Source organism: Hyposmocoma kahamanoa, unplaced genomic scaffold, assembly GCF_003589595.1.
Source record: "Hyposmocoma kahamanoa isolate Upper Pololo Valley unplaced genomic scaffold, ASM358959v1 92, whole genome shotgun sequence".
Taxonomy (NCBI): domain Eukaryota; kingdom Metazoa; phylum Arthropoda; class Insecta; order Lepidoptera; family Cosmopterigidae; genus Hyposmocoma; species Hyposmocoma kahamanoa.
Genome location: NW_020654748.1, coordinates 5,379,703 through 5,403,993, shown reverse-complemented (window position 1 = coordinate 5,403,993; position 24,291 = coordinate 5,379,703). Strand labels below are relative to the sequence as shown.

General features: G+C 37.1%; 1 protein-coding gene across 1 annotated transcript; it reads right to left on the bottom strand.

The window, feature by feature from the left end:
• Nucleotides 1-538: 538 nt before the first annotated feature.
• Nucleotides 539-24,100, bottom strand: LOC113236557. The gene is made up of 8 exons (XM_026472691.1): nt 23,976-24,100; nt 23,735-23,899; nt 19,287-19,414; nt 15,376-15,461; nt 13,808-13,990; nt 6,260-6,508; nt 3,037-3,331; nt 539-1,655 (listed from the first exon to the last, which is right to left on the bottom strand). Exons 1-8 carry the CDS (start codon nt 24,098-24,100, stop codon nt 814-816), a joined length of 2,073 nt encoding a protein of 690 aa, XP_026328476.1. The 3' UTR covers nt 539-813.
• Between the last annotated feature and the right edge of the window lie 191 nt (nt 24,101-24,291).

The following is a 24,291-nucleotide window of genomic DNA, read 5'->3' as shown; positions in this document are numbered from 1 at the left end:
CTAAAAAAGGCCAGGTAAGACTAGCATGAAAGCCCTGATACGTGTTGACGAGTCGTAGGATGTATGACAAGACCGTAGCAAGTGGAACGCTCTTGGTCTCTATCTAGCCCGATGGGAAAAGGGCTTGTTATGTAATACAATATCAACCCAAACAATGACCCATTTCACTCAATAAAGTTTTGAAATATTCACGCGACATATGGGACTGGATGGAAATTTTTACTACAAATCCCTTGACGTAGTGTCAAGGGATTTGTAGTAAAAATTTTGTAGAGAATTTTTTTGACAGTCGATGGATTACTAACAATCTTATACAGAAAACATCGCTTCAAAGTAAGATTACTTTATTAATTTTCACTTGCCTCAAGTACAGCAAACAGGGTATCAAAAGTCATTGACTTACAAATAAATGGACGACGGGTCTAATACAAAAACCACGAAAAAAATGTCCCAAGTCAACCTATTCGAAATTTAAATTGTAATATCATCGCAGTATCGCGCTGTCAGTCGAACAAATGAAGACTAAAGCGGAGTTTGGCGCTCTGTATAGGATTTAGCGCCTTACAAGTGCGGACACTTTTTAGCGCGGACCCGACGTCCATATAATTGTAAGTCAATGTCAAAAGTTATAAAAATAATAATTTCATGCAAAATATTAACTACTTAGTCATACATACCTAATTTAAAAAAAAACAAACGTACATAATTCTTTAAAATTGCCTACAATATAGCGTCAAAACAGTCTAGCCTATGTAAATGCATCTAAAATTCATAAGTCTTATAAAAAACGCACTCTATCAAAAACATAGTCACTCATAGGCATTTTCGAGTTTTATTTTTGGAGGGAGTCGACGAAAAGTTGCAGTTGAATGTCATGTCGTCGGAGAAAATATCAGACATAGACATCGTTTCGTTTTTACCACCGGCCTGAACAAGGAATCTGTCAAAGTTTTCCGTTGCCACATTCTCTTTGTGATCCAAACGTGCTTCGGAAAAACGGAAATTATTACCAGCCTTTAACGAATTCTCATCGGTAGAGTAAAAATGCATACTATCTGCTGAAGTTTCGTCTTTGAAACCGCTATCGACTCTCATCCAAGGTAAATTAGAGATCTCTTTCAAGGCAGTCTTACTTGAGTTCAACTTAGAAACATTAGTTACAGTTAGTTCTGAAGGCTTTATGGCACTCTCGTAATAGCTTGAAGCGTTTGCGTAAAATGTATTTTCATTGAAACCACTGTCAACTCTCTTAAAACTAGTTGAGCTATTATTATCGACTTTAGTTGTGTTGCTAGTAAATTCAAAATGCGACACATTATCAGTCAAAAATTTGAGATCAACGGTGTTAAAGTCTATCTTCTTATCTTCTAAACTTAGTGGATTGTCATTTTCTATACTATTATCTAAAGACATGTTCAAAGGACTCAATGCGGGCGCACGAATTTTTGTAATATCACGTGACAGTATTATACTCTTGCATTTGTTCTTTACGGGTGTGTCTTCAAGGATGTTTGCATGTAATTTTGTAGACGACTGTATGTCTTTTGGGATGCGTAATTCTTTTCCTAAGCTGGTCTCTTCTACGATAGACCACGTGTCCTCTGGTGAAGCACTTTTTAGGTTCCTGTCTTCTATAGGGCTGGATTCCGAGTCGGCTGTAAATCAAAATATAATAATTAGGTATCTCTTTCCATTATGGTGAAAACACGATTGTCAGTCGAAGACATTTGATTGTTGTTGTTGCCATATAACTCAGCTGTGGACAACGCACCCGATTTCTTACTATGACTGTTGTTAAAAAGAACTAACAGGTATATCCATCATGATAGAGAACGAGATTTATTGTATTTAATTAAATAATTAAATATACAGGGTGACCTGAAAAGATTACGAGATTTATAAGGGGTGACTTTATTCATCAACACGAATCACTTTTACTCTTGTGAAATCTCCCAAACAAAAACAGCTTTTTTTTAACTAAGTGACGAGATGAACAAGACGTGCACCTGATGGTAAGCGAATCACCTGTCCATAATAGTTGCAGTACTACTCAGAGTCACAAAGATCTGAGGGGCACTGCCACTGCGTCCGTCACCCTAAGACATAAGTGACAAGTCCCATGTGCCTGTACCTGTGTTTCACTACCTCTCACACTACTATTCGGCGGCAGAAATAGGTACGGTAGCAGCACTTCCCTGCATGAACTTTTCCACAAGGCGCTCTACAGCTGTTTCATATTAAGTATGTATACGTACTCGATCCAAAACCGCCATTGTCAATTCGCATTGCCTAGCGTAGCAATTATTGCCTTATACTATTATATATACTCCTATACTATAATAGTTTCATTGCCACTCAGAGCTTTAAATTGCAAGGACCTGAGACGCTGAAACATGAAGTTGACAACAGCACGTTTCACACGTTCAGCGCCACGTGTATACCTTGATATACACCCAATATTTTTGTCGCAGGCCAGTGTATCCCTGACTATAATACACAGATAAGGCTCGCCTCTTTTGGCCGGCGTACCTCAGTGTATACATAGTTTCGAACATTTTGTATGAGCGTTTGAAAACCCTGGCCCTCACAAATCGTTCAGTGTTTTTGGGACATAAATATCTGTGATAGTTTTGAAGTTATGGTTCAATAAAAGAAAAAAGGTAGATATATTGTTTCAAATACCTTTTTTTTAATTACTCAATTTATTAAATGAGATCAAATTTAGTACAATAAACTTAATTTATAAATTATTATTTTGTTGTACTAATTAAATATTCAGTGCTTATATTTATTATACTTTAGCTACATTTATATCATTTCTATCAGTTCATAATATTAATTCCACACACGAATACCAATAGAAACTATATAAGTAAAAAAAATGTGATTCCCACGATTTTTGCCTCGGAGAGCCTTGGCGCTGAACGTGTTCACCAACACCCTTAGTACTGTAATACACACATTATTGTACAAATAGCTATATTGGCATTTGTATATTAAATGTAGATGTGTAGGATTACTTAGAATAAAACTTACCATGTGAGTGATCATGGAACGACCCATCAACGCTCATATCCATACTGAAGTCGAGTTTCTGAACGGAGCGACTGCGATTCAAACTTGACATACTAAGGCTTCGTTTCTCAGCAAAGGAAAATGAACCTTTTCGACTTTTCGGTGGGGATTCCTTTAGAGACGCACTTCGCTTGAGAATAAATTTGTTTGGTGTCTTTTTGCAGAAGCATGGCCCTATCTTTTCTTCGCTCTTTGGTTCTATGCAATCAAGGCAAGTTGCCATCGCTTCCGACTCGGGGGATGTGAAATTGTTTTTCTGAAACGAATAATCAAAATCACGTTTACATGAAGCAGCTGTTATAAGGAAAATAATTTTAACGCTAACAATCTAAATTTGATATTCCGAATTATTTCTCGTTAAAACTATCTTTTTTATGATATCAAATGACGGGACGAATAAGTCATGCTCCTTGTGATAAGCGACATGCCTGTCCATAACATGACACTGACACTGCGCCCGTCACCCTGAGACGTAAGTTGCCAAGTCCCATGTGCCTGTAATTTCACCAGCTCCCTTACCCTTCAAAACCGGAACACAGTAATGCTGACATTACTGCTTGGCGGCAAATAAGTAAGGTGGCAGTACTTCCCTGAACGAACTCTTTTATATAAAACGCGCATGCGAGGTTGCCACTCTAAGGCGACGATGAGTAGTATTCTATTTGTATTATAATGTTAATTTCTTATATTATACGAATCCCGTAGCAAGCGGTCCGTGTGATTGTGGCTATTAAAACATGCATTGCTTGGCAATTTACAAGCGGTAACGCGATCTGAAGCGGAAACTAAAGGCAATTAAGATGGTATTTGGTTTGTTACTAAATTCTTAATCTTTCGCATATTATCATAATTCTAAAAGTTTTATGTAAATCTGACTGACATAAACTAGATCTTCAAACAATAACTTTAAAAAATCTATTAATTCTATACCAGTTCATTTTATATAACAACAAAAGATATTTTTTTGTTAAAATAACACTCAATGGATATAATTAATTTATGGTTTAGAGACATTTGAAATATTCTTGCATGGTATAAAATATAATAAAAATAATAACGCACACACTCAACATATCACGGTGTATAAGAAACGATTGATGTAACTTTCAGTATTAATGAAGTAGAGTATAATAATGATAATAATTATCTTTTATTTCAAACTAACGTTCATATTTTTAACAGACTTAAAACAAGGAGTTCTCAAAACGACTGTATTTTTTTGTATGTATGTCACGCGATAACTCTGGTATTTGTGAACCGATTTTGATGATTCTTTTTGTTGGAAAGAGGGTACCTCCATAGTGGTCCCATTTAATTTTAAAGAAAATCATCCACCTCTAAGGGTGGCTGTTCACGCATGAAGATTCACTTTTATAAATATCGCCTAAATTATATTATAAGGAGCAATTATTATAATGGTTGATTTTGCTATTCTCCAATTCAAGGCGTTTTTCTCTCTCAATATACTTTGAGCAGTGAGAACCGATTTTTATTATCTCCTGTGTCAAGTTCCGTGTAGTGGCGAACTAGGGGATGAATCCGGGTTTGCGCACTTTCCGGTAACCGATTTCAATAAAACTTGGCAAGTAGATGTAATTCACGTACTTTTGAGGTCGGTTTTTTAGTACTCTGTACTGAGATTATTCTGTATCTAATCTCCAATTGCAGAGGTTGGGGTTATATTTTTCTGTATCTAGTGGAGCAATAAACATGTTTGACGTAATTCCACTTATGCCATTCTTCCATGAGGCGTACGATTCTCACTAATAATTCAAAATAACTCACTTATATGAGCACATGGACAAATATATTACAATGTTTTTTAGAAAGCGTACAATGACGGTAGTTTAACTATAAAATAATCCAGTTTTACCGGCATTCTAATATAATAACAGACAACACGAAAGATAATAGATAATAAAAAATGTATATCATTACAGGTGGCATGCTTTTCTTTTACTAGTGCTAGTACTATTTTATTTTTTATTCATTATTTAAGCCTTCATGGTGGATGTACATTTCTAACATCAAAGCCAGAAAAAGATTTTCTTTATGGCGATATCAAAAATACTTTAAGCAAGACGTAACGTACGTAAGTCGTAAAATGCATGCTACCAAAGCGTAACAGCTATGGGATATCCCCCTTTGCTTAGAAACGTCTGTTTATAAACTAGGCAGTAAACTATTCTAAGCCAGGGACCTAAAAGGGAATATTCCGACTGATATCAGTTTTGGAATGGTCTAACATGGAACATAAAAAGCTTTGCAATGAGGTACAATTTACAACAGACTGTAAATTTCAACCGAACACATTGTAAATTCTACCTTATCTGCATGCATTTTTGTATTCTATTTTGCACGTGAAACGACTCCAGGTTTACTACGAGGCCAAATCAATGTAATAATAATGTGCCAGACAGTAAGACTATCTGGTCTCAAACCAAGAAATTCCCTGTAATTACCAGAGCGAGGAAATTCACTCCGAGGCACTAATACTAGAACCAAATTCTCGAACTCGGAAGCTTCTCATCTGGCGCCCACAGTTTTAGCAGATGTGATATCGAGATCGTCGAAAAAGAGATCATCAGCCCTTTATTATCAAAATAGCCTCATAGGGTCCCGCGTACATCAAAATGTAGGTACATATTATGTCTGTGTATCCCACCCCGGCCCTGCGGGGGCAGAGCCGAGGTTTTGTGGGATCGGGCTGAACCCTGAAGCCCCCGGGGTGTTCCTCCTCTCCGCTGCAGGTGGGTACGCTCTCGCTCGTCCGTGCCTCCACCAGCGGCTGGCCGCGCCCAGCTCAACCCCTCCCCGAGAAGAGAGACACAACGATCCCCCGACTCTAAATGTAAGGCTCGTCGAACACCAGACGAGGTTTTAACCAACTTAACCTAACTTAAGTAAACTTGTGAACTGTAAAATTCATATTGATAAGAGTTCATGATTGCAGCATTAGCGAATGACGTTTTAAGAAACTTTTAAGCCAATTTAATCTTTAACGTATGAGCTGGAATTCCTTTAACATTTTTCCGTTCAATGCGTAAAATGGCTCTCAGAATCAAAAGATCGGCAAGAGCATCAAGTATTTTAGAGCATCAGGGCTGTACATCGCGTGTTTTAGCGCTTTTCTCATTGCAGTTTGCTGGGTGATTAAATCCCTAAAAACTTATGAGTAACTCACCTCTTCATCACTAGAAGTCTTCGTAACAGGCGAAATAGAAGTAGAGGCAAGCGACGATGACGTAGCAGTATCTTGGTCTCGCTTCGGAGTATGAAAACCAGTCGTTGTCCGAAACTCAATAGGACTGAAACACGGCTCGCCCAAATCAACGTGGTCCAGAATCTTGTTGCGGTACGTTTTGGCAGCACCGTGTTTGTTGAGTGGTGTACCAAATGTACGCTTCATACCTTTTGTTACTACATCTTGGCTCTGAAATTAATGTATTTTTCAAATCACTATTTTTTATTCTTGGCTACAAGGACATCAGCTTTAAAAATATATCGCCGCTAAACTGGGAAAAACAATTATTTCCCAAAAAAAGCGACTTAGAAATAATGCAAATTAAACTTCAACGAATATTTCTTATAAACACCATGATGATGTTAATTTGTAACAAATTATTCACATTTTATTTTTTACTAAACTATGTTAAATGTTGTTTTTTAATAGAATATACACACGGATGGCCGTAGAGTAAACACGTATGAAGTAAATGTCTAAGGTAAGGTAAAGTAAGGCAGTAAGTTAAATCGCGATAGTAGATTATAGATTTGTACTGTAAATTTATTTATTGAAATACCTTTTATTAAAATTTGCATTTTACATAAGCAATTTTGTCGCTTTTCCTAGTGTCATTTTCAGTAAAAAAAATCAGATAACTGGTTTAAGCCGTATAACGACAACGTACATAACAAAGAATCTGATATTACATTAAAACAAATCAGCACGCCTGTTTTACTCCGGTCAAGGCCAACGACGCGACGGTAGCGGCGTGGAAAAATCGTCGGCAACGGTGACGCAGCGCACATGCCTGGTACGGACGCATGAATATTATCTCCAATTTAAGTACATTTTTTATACTTGTCAAATACCCTACTTTAGTCATGATGAAACACATCTTGAAATGAAAGGATTATCATGTTAGGAGATTTCAATGGATGGGTAGGAGTGAAGCGTGATGGATATGAAAATGTGCTTGGAACGTTTGGAGATGAAAGAGTGAACGATAATGGAAAGTGTCTGCTCGAAGTATGTTTGGAATGGAATCTTTTAGTGACAAACACCATGTTTCAACATAAAGATCCACATGTATACAAGAGCAGAAGGAAGTTTGAGGAGTGTGATAGATTTTGTAATAGTGGATGAAAGATTAGGAAAAAAGGTGCTTGACACGCGAGCATACCGCGGAGTTGGTATCGACACCGACCACTTTCTGGTGGTTAGCCGAATAGGTGGTCTTTTTACAAGGTGGCGGCATCGAGTGAAGGAACCTGTTAGTGTGCTAGAACGAATAAAAGTTGAAAATTTGCAGAAGACAGATATGAAAAATGAATATGTTAATAAACTGATTGAAAGGTTTGATGGACTAGACGAAGTATGTAGGATTGAAGTGTGTGTGGAGTATCCAAAAGGAAAAAAGAGCTGAAGACGAGGAATGTTTGTTTGGACAAAGATGTCTGGAGTGTTCTGTCTGATAAGAAGAAAGCTATCTATGAAAACTAATGAAAGAATACAAAATGCAACGAAAGAGGATGTAAACGAGGCAAGGAAAGAGTATAAAAGAATAAAAGATGTAGCGAAAGATGATGTGGGAAGGAAGAAAGAGTGCCAGAAAGACGAGTTTGACAGAAGATTATCTGATGGCTTTCAAAGCAACATTAAATGGTTTTGGAAGTCCTTAAAAACAGCTAGAGGCAAAATCACAACCTCGCAACTGGAAAAAATCAGAGGTCACGATGGAAGTATAGTGAAAGGAAAAGAATGCGTATTAAAGAGATGGAAGGAGTATTTTGAAAGTTTGTTTGAGAAGGAACATGTACAAATGCAGGCTCAGATCGCCATAGAGACGAGCGGAAGTCAAAATGAAAGTATACGCATGGAAGAGATTATGAAGGCATTGAATACTACGAAATCTGGTAAAGCTGCGGGACATGACAGAATTGCTGTTGAAATGCTGAGGGCTGGACAGGATGTGATCGCTAGTCACCTGTACCGCCTTTTCAACCTTTGTTGGTCAAGCGGCCGAGTGCCAGGAGACTGGGGCAAGGCTGTCATCATACCATTGTATAAGGGAAAAGGGTCGCAGCAAGACTGAAAAAATTACCGCGGAATCAGTCTTCTCAGCATTATCGGCAAATTATACGCAAAGGTATTGATTGAGAAAGTGATGAAAGAAACGGAAGAAAAAATTTGGGACGTGGAAGCGGGATTTAGAAGAGGAATGGGATGCATGAATCAGGTCTTCTCCTTGGGAAACATAACCTAGCTCTTGGCTAAAAGACAAAAAGTCTATTGCGCTTTTATAGACTTGGAGAAGGCCTACGACAGAGAGTTAAAGAAAGAATTGTGGTCGACATTGTCTATGTATGGGATGGACGGCAGTCTAGTTCAGGCACTGAAATCTCTCTATGAGGATTCCAGTGCCTGTGTCAGAATAAATGGTGCTTACACTGACTGGTTCGATATCGGGAAACGTGTTAGACAGGGATGTGTAGCATCGCCATGGCTGTTCAACCTAATTATGGACAATTGTTTAAAAGTTTTCAAAGAGAGTACGTGTGGGCTGAGAATGAATGGTTTACTCAAAAGTGCCTCCTATACGCCGATGACCAGGTGGTATTAGCGTCGTCAGTAGAGGAGTTGCAGGAGATGGTAAATATTATGCATGGTGCTCTTAAAAGGAAAGGAATGAAAATTAATTTGGGAAAGACAAAAGTAATGGTTTTTGAAAGAGAGGAAGATATGACGAATTGCACGATATTAATTGAAGGAGAGAAAGTGGAACAAGTGAAAGAGTTTGTGTATTTGGGTGCTATGCTTACGTGTGATGGAAAATGTGAAAGAGACATTTTAATAATAACGCACGCACACACTCAACATAGCCCCGCACTAGGGAAATCCTGTGTCGCGGGTGCCAGGACACACACATAGACAACCACATATTACACCCAAAGTCACGAGAGAAACAAACGTAGGCCATACAAATATTTCTCCCGACCCGGGAATCGAACCTGGCACCTCTGCGTGGCAGTCCGGCATGATAACCGTTCGGCCACGGAGGCAGTTACGACACTGAAAGAAGAGTGAACGCAGGGAATCAGGTGAATGGTGCCTTGCACACCTTCATGGGCAGCCAGAAAGTGTCTAAACAGGCACGAAGAAGATATAGTGACAAAGATAGAGAAAGGGATGCTTAGATGGTTCGGACATGTAGAGAGAATGAATGAAAGAAGAGTGACGAAACATTTATAAGGCGAGTGTGAGCGGGCAAGTTAGTATGGGCCGACCAAGGAGAACTTATCATGACCAAATTGAGGCCATCCTAAAGAAGGGCCAGGTCAAGACTACCTTTAACCGACGAGCGAGTATGAAAGCATTGATGAGTGTTGATGAGGCGAAAGACGTGTGTCAGGACCGTAGCAAATAGAAGACTGTTGTCTCTGCCTACCCCGATGGGAAAAAGGCGTGAAGAATATATATGTATGTATGTATGTATGAAACACATGTTATGTGCAGACTGTACAATAACATTTCTTATACAAAACTAATAACAACATGTCTATGTGAACAACGGGAGAGAGTGTTCGTGCGTTAATCGTTTTTCAAAAATAACTTTATAATGTCGTAACCTCTGCTATCGCAACGTCTATGAACTAGACCCTCTTAAGTAACTCAAGTTCCTTGCAACTAAGTAAGTATTGCTATATTAGAAAAACTGTAAACAAAGAACCAGTGATCGTAAACATTTTTCTTCAGAAAACAAATTACAATAAAGGAAAATATCGTGAGAATTGATGATAAATGAGACGATAACATTCCATTATTTTATAAAAATAATATACAATATATATATAAAATAATATTTTGTAAAGACAGAAAATCTTACATACTTATCTTATATATTAATCTTACGTAATAATTACATAAAGGTAGGTAGTAAATATGTTTGCGATTTTGTTTCACGATAATTATTAAATTATTTTGCTTACAAAATAAATGAATGAAATGGTGCTTAATAAAAGACTCTATAATTTCCTTCTATCTATTGCTACAAAAAAAGGATAACAGGTACAAGTACTCGTAAGGTTTAATTTAAATTAATGCGTTTTTCGTTATTAACAAAACGTTTATCACAATCTCAATTTATTGAAATTTGTCTCTGATATACACTTCCGTTTCGCTATACATCGACTTTGGTATGGTACAATCACAACAAAAACGAATAGTACTGAATAATGCTCAAAAGTTATTTATGTGATTTGATATTCATAAGCATTAGACTATAAGCATTCTTTTGTAAAAATACTCACAAAATACAAAGTTTTATTATATATTTTTATTATATATATTGAATATTATAAAATATTTTCTTTTTTAATGAATAATTTTAAATATTTTCATTGTTTAAATTACTCACCTAATCAAATGACTAATCACTTCAACTGCATTAAAATTTTCTTTTCCGCTATTCTTAAACAATTCTACGTACAGGGAATAACAGCGAGACAATAAACTCGACATATCGTATCGGGGGAATAAAAGCGAGACAGCTAAAAAGGCAAAAGGACTAATTGGACCAATTCGTTGGCGTCATAAGTTTGTGACATCACAATAAAATGCTATTTCTTACTGATTCCAGATTCATGAATCCTTGCAACTACTTCGTTTAACGAATTCCCGTGTTAGGAAATGAAACTATTTTTCCGGATATGCTTTACAGTCAACCATGATCATGGGACATGTAAAGATTCCCTACCTGCAGATTTATTCCCCGAACGCTATAACTTAGACCTTTTCAAAGCGAGAGCGAATAGGCATTATTTAGGATTTAGGTGTGCATGCTACATCATCGACCCCATCATCACTTTGCATAAGGTGAGATGGAGGTCAAATGCGCACTTATTTAAAAAAAAGGTTCGAAACGTTGGTTTGTTTGAAAAAACAAATATAGGTACGCGATTTAAATCCGTAAAAATAGTTTTATTTCCTATGTGTAACAATCGCTAAAACCTGAGGTTTTAACTGAATTGCCATTTTGTTTTTTTACTTAACCGTGAATTTATATCGATATTGTTATGTAAATAAAATAATTTAATTTTCATAAACAATATCACTACGTTTCAGTCGAATCGAAATCTTTACTCGCTTTTCTGCATTTTCTGGTTTCTGAAAGAAAGATATTTAATTTTCGACATCGAGTATATAACCAGAAATTTTAGACTATGGAAACTAAAGGACATGTTATGTTGACATATATAAATCAGACGTTACATGTATATGATGCACTTCGACGTTGAAAACATACGCATGTTATTGTCTTTGTTTAACTATTGCGTGCCGTCTTAAGCCAAAAGAGATAGCATTACACTTGTCTGTGTCAAACATGAGAATCGAAAACACGTAACGTAATCATAAATGCCAACCGTGTCCATTTCGCAGTACATGAGGTACATGATACGGTTGTCAAAGGGAAGTGCATCAAATGTCAAAATAAATGTTTTTCCAAGTGTTTTAATGAATTATTCGCATGTATTGTAATAAAATGGACAAAAATATTGACAATGACAGACAATTCATTTATAGGCATTCTCAGTTCCTGAAAACAAAATTATCCACTCATTTCCAATTTTGTCCCACTGACAACTCTAACTACTAAAAATTCTTATTTCATAAAGCCAGCAATACAATGACTATATTGGTCCAACGTTGCCGAGTGAAGGCCAACACCAACGTACAAACAGCCTATTTGCCTTGCCTTGCCTTGCCATCGTTCGGTGTCACTCGCCTAGCTAACCGAGTGAAGGCGAGCGCTAACGTGTTCGTTTGACGTGGCTTGTCACAACTTGCAGTCGCTCGTAACTACTTGTCTCAGGTCGTAGAAGTGTTGATTTTTCTGTACAAATCAAAGGCGCTCGGCCAATAGTAGTCAACTGCCATTGTATAATCAGACATTTGCATGCTATTTAATATATGCGAAACATGTTTATACTAACACTGTCTCTTGGTACATGTCCTGTTATACCATGTTTTAAGCAAATAAACGTATGATAATAATATTATTATTGATAATATTATTACTTTCATTTACTTCCAAAATTAAACGGAAGTATTAAAAATTCACTTAAATCAGTCACTGATAATTAATTATATACCAATGCACAAATACAAAAAAACCTACACTATTTGGAATCTGTTTCAAAATTTTTCTATGAGAATATTAATCTTGAGGTTGGAAACGTAAAGAAGTTATATTTCAAAGTTTTCTCTTTTTTCTATACTCTCAAATTACATTTTTTCTGTGTAAATATTTGAGTATTTGTAAACGCAAAACAATAAATTCAAAATTTCATGTGACATTCCCGGATATTCCCATATAACCTAAAATATTCCCAAATGGAACATTGATCTGCTTCAATTAAATGTTTGCATGTCGATAATGACTTATCGATAGATTATGGTACGACACTAAAGAAATCCGCCATTTGTTCGTTCAATTGTTGTTTAGGTATGCACGTTCATTCCATAGTTAGGGCAACGCCTTTCTTTAATTTTTTTTCCATCCTCTAAGCCAGAAATAGAGACGAAATGTCATTTAATTTGTTTGAAAACTATTCTGCCATATCATTACTGTGACAACTGAGCTCCGATTGGCTAGCCCGAGTTCGAAACAATTGACGGGTGTCGTCAACTGTTTCACTTCAATCGACCAGTTAACTTGAGCTTTGCTATAATGGACGAAAATTGCAAAATTACATATTTAATATTTAATTACCGATGAAACGAGATTCCGTTTGTTTTGTAATTAGATGGTTTGCTGTTTTTCCTACACCACCGAATAGAACAGCACGGCATTGTTAGAGATATATTCTTTATTACAATAAATACAGAATATTTTTTGGAATATACGAAGACGCACACACAGGTCAGTAATTGGCCTGACTATATTTCAGTGTAAACGAGAGTTGATATTTATAAGAGCTGTATCGCTAATGTGTTAGCAGGAATATATGGCCCTTATTTCGTCTCTATTTCTGGTTATATACTCGATTATTTTCGATACTTGTCAATCGCGGTGATATACTAATGGTTTCTCATGCCACCTATCAAGCAAAGGGTGTTATGCGTGGTTGCATATCCGGCCTTGCACCTATGAATTTTTCGGAATTTGTGTGCGGAATTTAATCCGAAACTCACCTTGACTTTTTCTTATATTATACATAATTATATTATTTCAGTGAAGGAAAACAGCGTGAGGAAACCTGCACACATCTGCAAAGCAATTTATTGTTGTGTATGAAGTTTTCAATCCGCGTTGCTTGCTCATCGTGAGTGGAGGCAGTGACTTTATATGGGCTAACTACTTTTAATATTATTATACTTGTCAATTATAGCCAAGTATACAAGACCATCATAGCGTGGTGGTAGACTATGGCCGAAACCCCCCTGCATATATGTGTACGGAGACCGGCATTGGGACTATAAATTTCAGCTAATATACAGCATACTTACAAGGTCAGGACTAAAGGCGATGGGCGTATGCGCCTCGTAGCTAGAAAGCGGGCGTTCTGCGTGATTCTCGTCGTCGGTTTGCTCCGAGTCATAGTGCTCCATATCACTGTGTTCCTCGAAGAACAGTTTCCGCCGCAGCGATCCGTTCGCCGTAATCTCATATTCGCCGGAGATATTCTGCTCCTGCAATCACGAAAATGTTCTGGAAATAACGCAACTGAATAATTATTACTTGACATCTACGTATAAAGCGGCAAGTTGTGATTGATAGAAATATAGTGCATACTTTCCAAAACTTTTACAATTTACTTTTATAAAAAAGAAAATAAATGACGCTCGGACGAAAAACAATCCACAACTCTTGAGAATGCCTCGTAGAAAGGCAAAACAGTCAGGTATATTTTTAACCGACTTCAAAAAATAGAAGATTCTTAGTTTATTGGATTTCACCCACTTTCCGTTAACCGATTTCAATATAAAACTTGGCAAATAGAGCATTCCACAATTTTAGCAGCATTAGAGCTTGTTGTGAAAGAGTTCGTCCAGGGATGTACTGTCACCTTATCTATTTCTGCCGCCAAGCAGTAATATTAGCATTACTGCGTTCCGATTTAGAAGGGTAATGGTACTGGTGAAATTACAGGCACATGGGACTTGTCAATTTCTGTCTCAAGATGACAGGCCCAGTGGCAGTGCCCCTCAAGATCTTTGCGATTTAAAGCTCTGAGTGGCACTGCAACGATTCGGCGCACGATTTATTCGTTCCGTCTCTTGATATTGCAAAAAAAACCAACTTTAGAGGCCGGTTTTTTTTGATAAATAAGTTATAATTTATTAAAGGTATTATTTGTGATTAGTTGAGCTTGTGTTATTTTATCAATTGTTTGCGTAGGGAGGGCGGGAAAATTAACTGCATGAAAAAATATTCAACACGAGCGCTGTTATAATGCACGATTTAAACTTCACTGGATTTATTAATTAGTTACTTTTATGTTTGTTTAAATATTTATTTTATAATTTTATACTAACGCGTGACAGTGTGACGTGCGTGTTTAACTACGTGTTTATGTCGTGTAAATTGTGTGTTTAGCTACGTCCAATTAGAAAATGATATTGATATTCCAGAAACAAAAATCGTTTTACACGGTCGGTGTGACTGTTTCTTAGACGCCGTGAACCGTAAGAAAATCATAGTGACGTTGCCTGTGGCTGTAATTGATTGTGAAATGTAAATGAGTTGGAGATCCTGGGTCTGAAGGTCACCTTTTCCAGAAGCTCTCAACAAGCTATCGAAGAAAAGTTATTAATTTATGTATAGCGTCACTAACATTGTACGTTGAAACCGAGAGTTGGAACCCGTTTGACACAGAGGACACGTAACTAAAGTTATTCTTGAGGAAAATTAACAACGACATTGTCATTATACGTCTAGAACTTCAATTCTTGAAGATTTATACTATAATGGAAGTCGGTGTGCACTTTTCTCTTGTTCTTGGTCGTGACATACCATCAATCGAGATTGCGGTCAAACTCTTACCTAGAACGAATAGAAATAATGTTTCATTCACCTGTGTAAAAGTGCAGAAGGGCTGCAGTATTTTCTCGATTTCAGGAGGCAGCTCCGGCGGCAATGTGAGAACAGTTTGAGCTGAAACTTTATATTTAAAATTTGTTTAATAAAATGCAATGTAATTTTTTGACGACTATTAACAATGCTTTCTTATTCACGGTGAATCTAAGTTTATTAACTAAAATGCAATAAATCAGGCATTAAATGGTTATTTGCTATGCAAGGCCGCAAAGTTACTAAGCTAAGATTGAACCAAGAGCGAAGAAAGTGGTTTAAAAATAGATTCCTGAGCGTAGCGAGGGTTTAAAAGCACGAGACGCAAAACTACTTTTCACCCCACTATAGCGAGGAAAATGGTAGATGAAAGAAAAACAATTGAACTATAAAGCATCAGTTTTATTTAAGAGAAAAAGTTTATTTTCGGATGCTTTCTGAATTTACACCTACTCAATTTTTATTCTTGCTTGTACTTTTATTTTGAGCGATGAATTCCTCCGACAAATTAAAATAATTTAATAAACACAATTAGTTGTCATTGTCAATTTAATGTCAACAAGAATAAGAATAAAATTTACCAACGGATATAAATTACATAAATAAGTAATGTACGACAAATCGCGTGGTTGAACGTGTCATTATCTTTTTTTTATGAAAAGAAAAAGTTATGTGCACCATAGTCCACTGTCAAGTTCGAATTTCAAAATCCTTTTCCACGCTAGCGTGCGAAAAACACTTTTGCGCGCAAGATTTCAAGAGAAGCGGCTTCCGAATGGGGAGATGCGAAAAGGTCAGGTTTAATGCGGCTAAAACACAGGCGTGTCTTTTCACAAGAAAACGGGATCTTCTTTTACGTGGGGTGCACTATAATTTTCCGGAATGAATAAAAAAATAGTATAAATGGTCAGAAATTAATTTATTGTTTCTCTAAATATTCTCCGTTAGCATTAATGCACTTTTTCATACGAATGAACCAATTTTTAAAACGTTTATGCCACTCCTCCGTGACAATCTCTGAAACATATTTTTCATACTCTTCGACAGCCTTTTCAGATGATGAAAATCGTAGACCGCGTAACTAGTTCTTAATTTTTGGAAATAAATAAAAGCCACAAGGTGCCAGGTCGGGACTGTACGCGGGATGGCTCATAAGGTCAACGTTGTTTACCTTCAAAATTTCATTTGTCTGTCTGGCCGTATGAGAACTGGCATTATGGTGGTGCAAGATGATACGGCGTTTACGGTTATTTACGGAGTTTGTCAATAACTTCCGGCAAACAAATGGTCGTGCACCAATCACTATTCGCGGTACAACGATTCTCTAAAGCAACAGTAGCCACGTGTCCAGTTTTATTAAAAAAGAAGCAATCATCCGCTAAGAGGCACCTTCCACGCGCGCCACTTTGTTTGGTTTCGGCTAATTTTGAAAGACCCATACGCTCGATTGCTGCTTTGTTTTGGGATCGTAACTATAAATCCATGTTTCGTCATCTGTTATTATGTCCCACACAAAATTTGACGCCTCCTCGTTAATCTAGTAAGCATGGCATTGCACCAAGTGACGCGATCCGTTTTTTGAGCCTCAGTCAAATTGTGTGGGATCCACCGAGAGCACAGCTTTATCACACCCAAATGAAGTTTGAAGCCGAGTGAAGCTCCACTGAGCTCTTAAATTACAATTAAAGTCGTATAAAATCATACTACGAAAATTTTGACGAGTGAAATCCATGGTGATGTAGACAACCAATTTGTAAAATGACGCCACAATGTAAAAACAAGTGACAGTCAGATGAAACAAACTATATTCTACAGCTAAAGAGTACCATTTTCAAATGTTGTAATTACTTTTTAAATAATGTTTATGTAAGTGGCCAGTTCCGGAAACTTACAGTGCGCCCTACGTATTAGTATTTTACGATGTGGTTGAACACTAGCGCCCTACTAGTTTTATAATAAAACTGTACGACAAACGCTAAGCCTGTCCCGAATATATTTTACACGTTTTACATAACAAAAGTAATACAAGGTAATGTATGACAGAAAAATAAGGAGAAAAATGTGTTCACAAATAAATGGACGACGGGTCTAATACAAAAACCACGAAAAAAAATGTCCCAAGTCAACCTATTTAAACGTAGTGACATGTAAAGGAATATGAAAAAGCTAAAACGTTGAATTTAAATTGTAATGTCATCGCAGTACTGTCTAATTGTGCTTGCTTCGCTGTCAGTCGAACAAACGAAGACTAAAGCGTGAATGACGCTCTGTATACGATTTTAACGCCCTATTAGTTCGGACACTTTTTAGTGCGGACCCGACGTCCATATAATTGTAAGTCAATGGTTTACACACATGATTAAAAACTGTTGATGATTGCGTTTATGTATGATTTGATTGGGTTGTATATGTGTAACGTGACCATTATTTTCTTTTCCCTCAGAGCGGGACGCCTGTAAAGTTATTATTGTTTTAAAAATAAAATGCATGACTAGAAATGTTTATGATAGTTACAAAATGTTTAATGATAAAAGAAAATAAAAAGAATTAAAATTGTTTCAATGAATAAATTAGAAATTGTTTTAATTTCAATGAATAAAAAAAAATCCTGGTCTGGTGCTCGATGTCTGGTTGGCTGGCTTTACATATTTTTCATTTGCGCCATTCTTTAAAATGTATTGTTACGTGTGTTCTGTTTTGTAAAAGCGGGACAGTCTTAAGTATTTTGGGGACCACAGGACACGAAACCTAAAAGCGAGACGTCCCGCTCAATGCAGGACGTATGGTCACATTATGTATGTGCTCTGTGTGTGTGTGTGTGTGTGGTTGACACCGACATATATGTCTGTGGTGGTGGGTATATGAAGTGTGTTTAAAGTAGTGTTTAGTTGTTATCGGTGCATTTAGATTTTTTTTTGCTCTTTCTTTATTTACCCCATTAGAAAAACAATATCACAAGAAAACACTTAATAAAATCCAGAGAGATAAAAAAGTATTTCATCTGGGAAATCGTCAAGACGATCCACCTGATGAAAGATCCTTTATATGACAAATGCGTTGCCGCCCTTGAGATAATATATGTCTTATATGACTGGCCTTTCCATCTCTTCAATACGGAACACAGCACATTATTACTGTGTTCCCTATCGATCGACGTCGATCGGTTGGTTTGGTAATGGATCGATGCGATCGATTGACGGATTTAACAATTTATACAGCGGGGTCTCCAGTAGCTCTTAAAATGTATACAGAAGAGTCTAGTTCGATCGTGTATTTATATAGTAACTACTTCAATCTTTATGAATAAGACAATCTCATTTCTTGTAAACTACAGCGTCATATCCATGTGTATCACAATGCAACCAGCAGAGTAAAGTCCAACTCTATTGTGATATCTGACTCACAATACAATGCAAATTTTTTTTTCACACAAGAACGAATTTAAAAAACAAACCGTGACAATTTCTTATATTATTTTATTTTTGTTACTTATGAAATGTAGTAATTTTGATTTAGATTGTTTTGATTCTTACCTTCCAAGTATGAATAAGTAATAGAACCTTTGATGTTTTTATTACCTTTATTTACATTTACTTTTTATTTGCAACCAAAAAACACGCAATCTTTTAATTTGTACCTTATGTTGTGCTAATTGGATTTTAATCGTTACGTCAAATAAAGTTTTATACACGAACAAACATACGCACCCATAATTTACACAAATGTATGGCAGATCCTATGATCTCCTTGAAGCTCGTATGAGCTTTCACGCGACGATGCCTTATGTTCTGGCATACGTTTTTGAATAACCGACTAAAAGGACACCGATTAAAAGGTGAGTTAATTTTTTAGTTTTTCTTATAAATAATAAAGTTTTTCAAAGAAAAAAACGAACAGTACCACCAAGATACTCACCTTCCCTTGTGATGACGCTTTCCTTGGCAAAACTTATGTAAAGACTAGAGCCAGTAGAGGTTTGCAAGGGCTTCACTTTCTTGGAAGACTCGAGAGGACTAGGCATTACCATTTCTTGAGAGAAAAATCTGAAATAATGAAAAAAAAAATTATAATAATTACATCCACTAAACAACTACGATATAAACCAAAGGTAGAAGATAGAATATCTGAAATCCGGACCCAATATTGCTGAAGAAACGTGTCACGTGGACATAATAGGAGAGTTCCCCTGCCTCGAAGAGAGCGTACTTAAGACGACCGAGTGCACGTCGACCCGTCGGACGGCCTAGGTACCGGTGGAGCGATAGCGTCCAGAAAGGCCTGAAGAAGTTCGGTAGTAGTGACTGGAAGGACCAAGCTCCGAACCGGGAGGCGAGGCAGAAACTGGTGGCCAAGAAGACCCTCTTTGAATCACAGTAATTAAGCCTGAAATAGTACCTATAATGCCGAAACAGGTGGAAAATTATGAAAATTTTATGACTTGGTAGTAATAAACTTTGATGTGTTTGTGTTTCAACATTTCCTTGTGATTGCAGGCTATCCAAAGCACATCAATATTATATATATATAGAGCTACAAGTTATTATTATATATATAAGGGTACAAATTTATATATAAAGCTACAAGTTCTTACTCGCTAATATAAATAGAACGCGGCGATATGGTGGAAAAAATATATTTATACCGTTGTACGCGGATAGGCTCCAAGGCAAAGAATCAAATATGAGAAGACCTGAATGTGGAAAATGTAAACGAGTGATCAACGGCCTGCAAAAACTATAATAATACATGCTATAATACATGGGCGGAATTTTTGTGCATTTTTATGAGATACAACCTGGTGAATTTCCGCGGGAAGTAAAAAATGTTCGAAATTCAAGTAAACAAGAATGCCGCCATACAAATTTCAAAGCCTCCTATCACGGAAACTATTAGAGATAGGTAGGAGGTGCTCGAAGGAATGTCATAGAGGGTAACACTGGTCAACTGCCTAGGTTAAAAATATTCAAGATGGCGATTTCAAAATGGCGGCCGAAGAAAAACTTGCTTCGATCCGGCTGAAAATTGAAAATTTATTAGTATGGCGTTTTTTTCGATATAGCCGTAATTTATTTACGTAACTTGCTTTGCTCGGACTGAAAATTAGCACGAAAAGATTTCTAAGATTGCTTGATAATAATTAGTGGTCATAATATATTTTTGTAATTTTTAAATAAAAAAATTTAAATAGCTCTTTAATGGCGGCCACGATTAAAGAGTTATTTTAATTTTTTTAAATCAAAATCCAAAGCGCCGAGGCCGCAGGTCGAGGTCCGCGGAGGGCGAATCCCGAAGCTTCCGCACGCCTTCGTATGGAGGTGATTATATACGAAGTCGTAATAGATTACGAGTACAAGATCTCACAATTGTAAAAATGTAAGGCGTACTTCCCGATGTAGTGGAAATGAGTTACTTATTATAGCGTTGTTGTATCTCAAACATATCTGTTAGATTACATTTTCTTGAAAGCTATGCCAAAGAGAAGTATTTAGGGGGAAAAAATACCAAACTACTGCCGAATTTCCTGTACTATGAATACCAAAACAACGATAAACCAGAATACTCAGACCAAAACCAACTTAGAAATGTTCGTTTCTTAAATTGGCCCAAATCGGGAATCGACCTCCTCATCAAGCTGCTGTGCCACCGAAGAGCATGAGCGCACCCCGTAAACTGAACCAGACCACACGCCGCAGGCCGAGCCCGACCCCACCGTAGATGGGGTACAGGGCTCGTAACCTATATATACTAGACCTATATAACCTATATATATATTTCTGTAGGTGTCATGAAATATAACAAATAAACGAGAAAAAAGCATTCAACTAAGTTAAGGTTTTTTAATGTGGCAGACAACCACAACAATTACCTTGTCACCCTGACCGCAACCAATTCAGAAAAGTACATTTCCCAAATAGGTGCTACCAGGAAATCAGCTCGTGACATAATTATCTAGCGCGCAACTGCCAGCCAACTGTTGAGCCACTGAGGTTGTCTAATTTATCTCTGATTAACTCCTACAGTGCTAAATACTGTAGAGAAGCACTGGCACTAGATTGAAATGGTAACAGAACGCGGACCAGGGCTCTAACCAACCATATTCTGTCAGGAACTCCTCTGCAACTCCTTACCCAATGCTGCCCCTTGATAGTCGCACAATACTTATAATATTTTAGTAGCAGTAGAGCTCCTTATGAAAGAGTTCGTCCAGGGAAGTACTGCCATCTTACCTATTTCTGCCGCCAAGCAGTAATGTCAGCATTACTGTGTTCCGGTTTTGAAGGGGTAAGGGTGCTGGCGAAATTACAGGCACATGGGACTTGTCAACTTATGTCTCAGGGTGACGGGCGCAGTGGTAGTGCCCCTCAGATTTTTGCAATTTAAGGCTCTGAGTGGCACTGTAACTGTTATGGGCAGGCGTGTTGATTACCATCAGGCGTACGACTTCTTCGTCCCGTCACTTAATATTATTAAAAAAAAATACTTTTTCGCCAAACAAATAGCCTAACCCGCTAGCCTAGCACGAGAGCAACATAAAGTGTTGTTATTGCTATTCTCGCAGACATTTCGCGCTTTATATCGCTCTCGCGCAAGTCGCGCCCTGTCGTGCTAGCTCTGCTGAAGTGATCAAAACAATCCAAGCCAGTATCCTTCAATTTTCAACATTATTAGCGCATTTGCGCACTGCATGTGATTCGCATTCATTCCAAAACCGAGACTATACAAATCTAGAAAACCCAGACCCACTTCGGATGTCGCTTGTGCACCTAGAGATAAAAAGGACACTCCGGACGCCTGTGACATTTCGGACTATGCTCTAAGTTTCGGACTGTCATTTCTCGGATTCGGAACTGAGGGTCTACTCTAGATCTCCGTCTGACACCCGTCCGAAACTATTACTGTCAAATAAGTAATATTCGACAAAATTAAAAGACAAGTATCAAGATGAAGCTTCATTCGCATCACGCGTCTTTTCATTTGGTCAAGGATTGCTTATTTGGCAGTAATTGTTTCGGACGGATGTCGGACGGAGATCGAGAGTAGACCCCCTGATACGAATCAGACGTAGTGCGCTCTTAGACTTAGCCCTAAATTATAATGAATAATGATCACAATAGATCATCAGCTGGTCATAGCGATGAATTGCTGCACATTCCCTTAATGAAGCCACCCTAATAGTAACAATATCTACCTAGCAGACAGCAAAAAGACGTTTCAATGCAACGAAAGATACCAATATAAGTATAATAAGACACTGAATAGAGTTCTAGAATACGACCCTTAGACACACAAGATATGGTAACTCCATACAAACGTAACATGTGTGCGCGCGAGTTAAGGATGCAGCCTCAGCATCATCAGAAAACGATGTTTGTTTTACCTAGTTTAATTAAGATTTAGAACCTTGCGTAATTTTATTAATTAGTTGCAGAATTGCAACCTAGATTTATATAGTTGTTAGCACTTCTTTATTACTTTTAATTTGTATTTAAACCTCACGAGGTTCTTCTTGTACAGACATCAGACAATAAACCAGCTCCCACCGCGTCTCATGTACTGACACACACATTCGCATAATCTTGCGATGCACTCGCGTTGCATAACGTTGGTTTATCCCAGGCACTTTTCATGATTATGCAAATGTCTGCGTCCGTACATGGAGCGTGGCAGGCGTACACACACATAATCCGCACTGCTACGATTCTTTGGAATTAACTTGTTCTTATTTATTAACTTCCTTTCTGTATATGTATTATCATACAGCTGATTAAATACAGTGGTCGGTCTACTAGTACGGTACGGTAATACGTCAGTCAGTATATATTTCAGTAATTTTCAGGTAAGTCTGTTGTACTCAATTTCGGTGACAATTTTTATTATTTAATACTTGAATATATCATTGTGAAATATTAAAGAATATTTCAGGTTACCACTTGAATATTAAATAATACTTCATGATGATATTCTACATATATTTAAATAATTACCATACCATATCTAATGACTGCATAGACCCTCACTTTAAATTTTAAAATGGAATTTTCAATAAGAAATCTCGAAACAACTTGTAATAAAGGATTGGAGGCTCATAATAATTTAAATCCATGATATACTGACCCAAGGACTCTTTCAAAAATAGATTACAATTAAAAATAGACAAATCTTTAAAATTAAACACTAGTATAGTCAATAGCACACCAAGAGTGTCACTTTAGTTTTGGAGTACATTGTAAGCGGCATAGATTTGAATTTAAATCTTAAGTGTCAAGCGGTAGTCTCGACCCTGTTAGTCATTGTAGTATGTATCACACATCAAGCTCGACCGCCAGCTACACGTGTTAAAATTATATTAATAATGAACTCACTTCTCTGTTGCTTCTTCAGCGATTCTCTCCAAAGCGGGGTCAGGGGACGGTTCGAATTGGCTGTTGCAAGCGACGATATCGGCAGGAACCAGATTACAAGCTTGGTCTATTTCCCAGCGGAACGAACCGCTGCTCTTCTTCTTGTAAATCTTGCACATCCCCGGACTTTAACACACAAAAACCTTATTGCGAAAAAACAATACCAATATAGCTTCGATGACATATTAAACAAGTAATTTACCTGCATATCGGCTTATGTAGCCTATCAATCAAAGCTTTATCAAAAGGATTCCGCACTTTCCTATTTGTCGGAGGCGTAGATTTATAACAACTACTATTTTTTGGGCTATCATTATTATCACACATTTTAAAAATAACGTTCCAAAATTAATTCATAGCACAAGCACAATGACCTCACCTCGCCGCTCTGTCAAACACAGTCGTACCAGAGACAAAAGCGTAGATGCCTGTAATTTTTTTTTAAGGTCACATTCGAGTTATATTCTTATTTTATTTTTCGTTCATTTAAATTAGGCTCTATGCATCATACCACACAT

What these genes read in the sequence shown, in the direction of transcription:
- LOC113236557 (XM_026472691.1), bottom strand. Translation starts at nt 24,100, where the DNA reads ATGTGTGATAATAATGATAGCCCAAAAAATAGTAGTTGTTATAAATCT. An exon ending in AAGCGTCATCACAAGGGAAG is followed by an intron (nt 15,462 to 19,286) that starts GTGAGTATCTTG and finishes TTAAATATAAAG; the next exon opens with TTTCAGCTCAAACTGTTCTC. An exon ending in GTTCCATGATCACTCACATG is followed by an intron (nt 1,656 to 3,036) that starts GTAAGTTTTATT and finishes TTTGATTTACAG; the next exon opens with CCGACTCGGAATCCAGCCCT.